The sequence below is a fragment of the Benincasa hispida genome, chromosome 8 (genome assembly GCF_009727055.1).
Source record: "Benincasa hispida cultivar B227 chromosome 8, ASM972705v1, whole genome shotgun sequence".
NCBI lineage: Eukaryota > Viridiplantae > Streptophyta > Magnoliopsida > Cucurbitales > Cucurbitaceae > Benincasa > Benincasa hispida.
In genome coordinates this window covers 64,547,763-64,551,661 of record NC_052356.1, presented here as the reverse complement: position 1 = coordinate 64,551,661, position 3,899 = coordinate 64,547,763, and the positions used below count along the sequence as shown (strand labels likewise).

General features: G+C 38.1%; 1 protein-coding gene across 1 annotated transcript; it reads left to right on the top strand.

Moving 5' to 3' along the window:
- The first annotated feature begins 611 nt into the window (after positions 1 to 611).
- LOC120082696 (pentatricopeptide repeat-containing protein At5g46100) lies at positions 612 to 3,664 on the top strand. The gene is made up of 2 exons (XM_039037974.1): positions 612 to 1,031; positions 1,916 to 3,664. Exon 2 carries the CDS (start codon positions 1,964 to 1,966, stop codon positions 3,380 to 3,382), a length of 1,419 nt encoding a protein of 472 aa, XP_038893902.1. The 5' UTR covers positions 612 to 1,031; positions 1,916 to 1,963; the 3' UTR covers positions 3,383 to 3,664.
- The last annotated feature ends 235 nt before the right edge of the window (positions 3,665 to 3,899 follow it).

The window sequence follows — 3,899 nt, the reverse complement described above, 5'->3', positions numbered from 1 at the left end:
GATGGAAAATAAAAATGGTAAGAGACTGAAGGGAAAAATATTAAAAAAAAGCTATGGTAAGAATTGTTCAACAATGTAAGTATCCACTGACCGAACTATCAATCCAAGTTCCCAACATAATGACATGTGAGAAGAAAGAATTTATATTAACACTGGAGCATAAAAAAACCAAAATATCGCAAGGGCTTATCCGCAAGAAAAAACCCCATTTTTTTGTGAGAGAGAAAAAACAACTGCGATAAGTAAGTGATTGCTTAGAGAGGCGAAAGAGTGTGAGAGGAAAGGGGGAAGTTGGAGGTTGAGAGTGCAGGGTGTAACCGATAAAAATCAGTGAATCAAACCGAACCGGACCAAATTGATTTGTTCGGTTCGATTTTTTAAAAAAATTAACTTGCGGTCACTAAGCAGTAGAATCAGTCGGTTCAGTTCGGTCCATAGTTTGCTACCCTAAAAATTTGAAAAAACCGAATCAAACCGATTAATATTTATTAAATATCATATCAAGTAAAACTGTAAAAGTATTATTATTAGGTAATCCTATAACTATAAGCCCAACCCAAATTCGGTTCAAATCTTTTTGTCTAATTAAAAAAAAAAAAAAAACCATAAATCGAACCGAACTGATCTCAACCGATTCAAGTTGGTTCGGTTCAGAAACTGAAATTGATGGAAATCCACGATTATGTTTTATTTTGAGAACCATGGACTTTGGTTGGATTCATGGTTCGACCTAAAACCGAACCGTGCACATCCCTTGAGGGTGCGGCGTGCGAACCGTAAGAAATAAATAAAACCTTGGATTAGATTATTGATTGAATTTTGCCATTGCCGCCCTATGAAGCTTCTGCAGCCTTTCAACCTGTACCTGATCCAGAGTTCAGCCATTTCCCCAAGCAGTAGATTCTTCAATTTACCACTTCCTGCTTCTGCATCTATCAATCTCTCACTTCACTCCAACTAAATGCAGTTCTAGAGTTTCAATCCGCGCGGCCTGGTCTGTCACTACCGATTAGCCTGCACCCCGTCGACAGGTACGCCTCCTTCTTTATGAACCGTAGGAAATAACTGATAAAAAAAAATGTATGGAAATGATTGTTTCTCAGATTCTTATCTAGTTCTATGGAATAAGGTAATTAGACTTTGATACTAGTTTGTGCGCGACCATTTTGGACCATCCCCTACTCCGGTTGCTATGCGGGGTTGCACTTAAATTTATGGGGAAATGTATGGGTTAAGAAATTGATGAAGCAATTTAAGCTAAATGGTCAAAAATTTACAGAATTTTGTTAAGAATTTACTTTAGAATCATTTACCTACCCCTCCAAGAACAGTGGGAATTGGGCAATGAACAAAACGATTATCAGAAGCAGGAAGGGGATGAACAAAGCGATTGTTAGGGAACAATAGTATAACAGAGCAAACCCAGAAACAAGCCTTCCAAGGCCAAAATACATCAGTTTTGTGGGTGGGGGGGCAAGGCAAAAGTAGAGGCATTTGAATGTAGTTAAAAGTATATTTTATTTTTAGAATAAAAAGTCACTCCTGTGGTGTTAATTCATTAGAACATTCATTCCCCAAAAAGTGTGAGTTCCCATCCACTTAGTCTGAGAAGTAGTACAAATTTACCCGCCATTTATAATTCCCCACCCACATCTCCCCCCCCCCCCCCCCACCCGCCCGGCGTGTATTTTACAAATGTTTCATTGCTTGATGGTGAAGAAACTTGGTTTGTTGCGAAACGTGCTAATGATTAATGAACCATCCACAGTGTGGTAACGATGCCTGTTCTATCCTATTCCCTAAAACAATAGAACGTTGGTGGTGTTGGAACTTCAAACATTCCTAGAGTTTATATGCACTGCGATTATTCTTTTTTATGGACTTCAAAATATTTAATAAGATTCATATGCTTCAGGTTCAGTCGGAAGTTAAGAAGTTTGATGCTTTAAGCAAGAGAGGAACAATGGGCAGTAAAGCTATGTTTAAATGGGCAAAAACAATCACACCTGCTCATGTTGAACAACTAATCCGAGCAGAACAAGAGATAAACAAGGCACTTCTCATATTCGACTCTGCAACGGCCGAGTATACAAATGGTTTTAAGCACGATCTCAATACTTTTAGGCTCATGATTAGCAAGTTAGTTTCTGCAAACCAGTTCAGGTTAGCAGAAACACTTCTTGATAGGATGAAGGAGGAGAAAATTGATGTCACTGAAGACATACTTCTCTCCATTTGTAGGGCTTATGGTCGTGTCCATAAGCCATTGGATTCCATAAGAGTTTTCCATAAAATGCAGGATTTCCATTGCAAGCCTACAGAGAAATCTTACGTTTCAGTGCTTGCCATTCTTGTGGAAGAAAATCAATTAAAATTAGCTTTTAGATTTTATAGGTATATGAGAAAAGTGGGTATTCCCCCTACTGTCACTTCTCTTAATGTTCTAATCAAAGCCTTTTGTAAGAATAGTGGAACCATGGATAAAGCAATGCACGTGTTTCGTGAAATGTCTAATCATGGGTGTGAACCTGATTCATATACTTATGGAACTTTGATCAACGGATTATGTAGATTCGGAAACATTGTTGAGGCAAAGGAATTATTGCAAGAGATGGAGACAAAAGGTTGTTCACCTTCTGTGGTCACCTATACTTCACTAATACATGGTCTGTGTCAGCTGAACAATGTGGATGAAGCAATGGGATTGCTTGAAGATATGGTGGGCAAGGGTATCAAACCTAATGTGTTTACTTACAGTTCTCTAATGGATGGGTTTTGCAAGGCTGGTCATTCTTCACGAGCGAGAGACCTCTTGGAGCTAATGGTCCAAAAACGCTTGAGACCCAACGTGATCAGTTATAGTACATTGATTAATGGACTTTGTAATGAAGGAAAACTAAGTGAAGCTTTAGAGATTCTAGACAGAATGAAACTCCAAGGTTTGAAACCAGATGCCGGGTTGTATGGGAAAATAGTTAGTCGCCTCTGTGATGTTTGCAGATTCCAAGAAGCTGCAAACTTCTTGGATGAGATGGTCCTTTGTGGGATCACGCCTAATAGAGTTACATGGAGCCTTCATGTCAAGACACATAATAGAGTAATTCACGGTCTCTGCTCTATCAACGATTCAAATCGTGCATTTCAGTTGTATCTTAGCGTGCTGACACGTGGTATTAATATCACTTTTGATACTTTTTATTCTTTGTTAAAATGCTTCTGTAAAAAAAGGGATCTTCTTAAAAGTTCTAGAATTCTGGATGAGATGTTGATTAGTGGATGTATTCCTGAGAGAGAAATGTGGAGTACCATGGTTAATTGTTTTTGTGATGAAAGAAAAGCTTGTGATACTATGAAATTGCTGCAACTTCAGTTGATGAATTGATCTCTTGGGTCTATAATATTTATTAAAAGTTGCATTTCGTGAGCTCATATTCATTTTTGTGCAGCTGCACTTTGAAATTTTTCCTCCCTGGACAAGTATGCACATCATTATTTATTTTATGTTATATTTCCCAACTTCCAGTCTTCTTAATGGTATTTTCTACATAATCATTCTGTCAGTGGGAAGCCAAACAGAACATTGGCATACCGATTAGGATGATTTGTCCTGTTCCAATTATATCCTTACATCCAGACATTTTTGTAGCCTTGTAGGTAGCATTTGGTGTAAAGCCACGCGGATTACCACTTGCATTCACCATGCATTGTACGTATCATTAGCCTTGTTTTTGAACACCAGCGTCTTCTTTTATGAACTAATTCTCTCATTGCCTAGACATCTTTCTTATGCATGTAACTTGCCTCTTTTACATCGTTTTCCTTTTCCTTTTTGCCTTTTCCTCTAAAGACAGACATGTAGTAGTAGAAAAATTACATGACAGGCAATGCCATAGTTTATC

Excerpts from the sequence above, each read along its gene's own strand:
- LOC120082696 (XM_039037974.1), top strand. The coding sequence starts at position 1,964 with ATGGGCAGTAAAGCTATGTTTAAATGGGCAAAAACAATCACACCTGCT.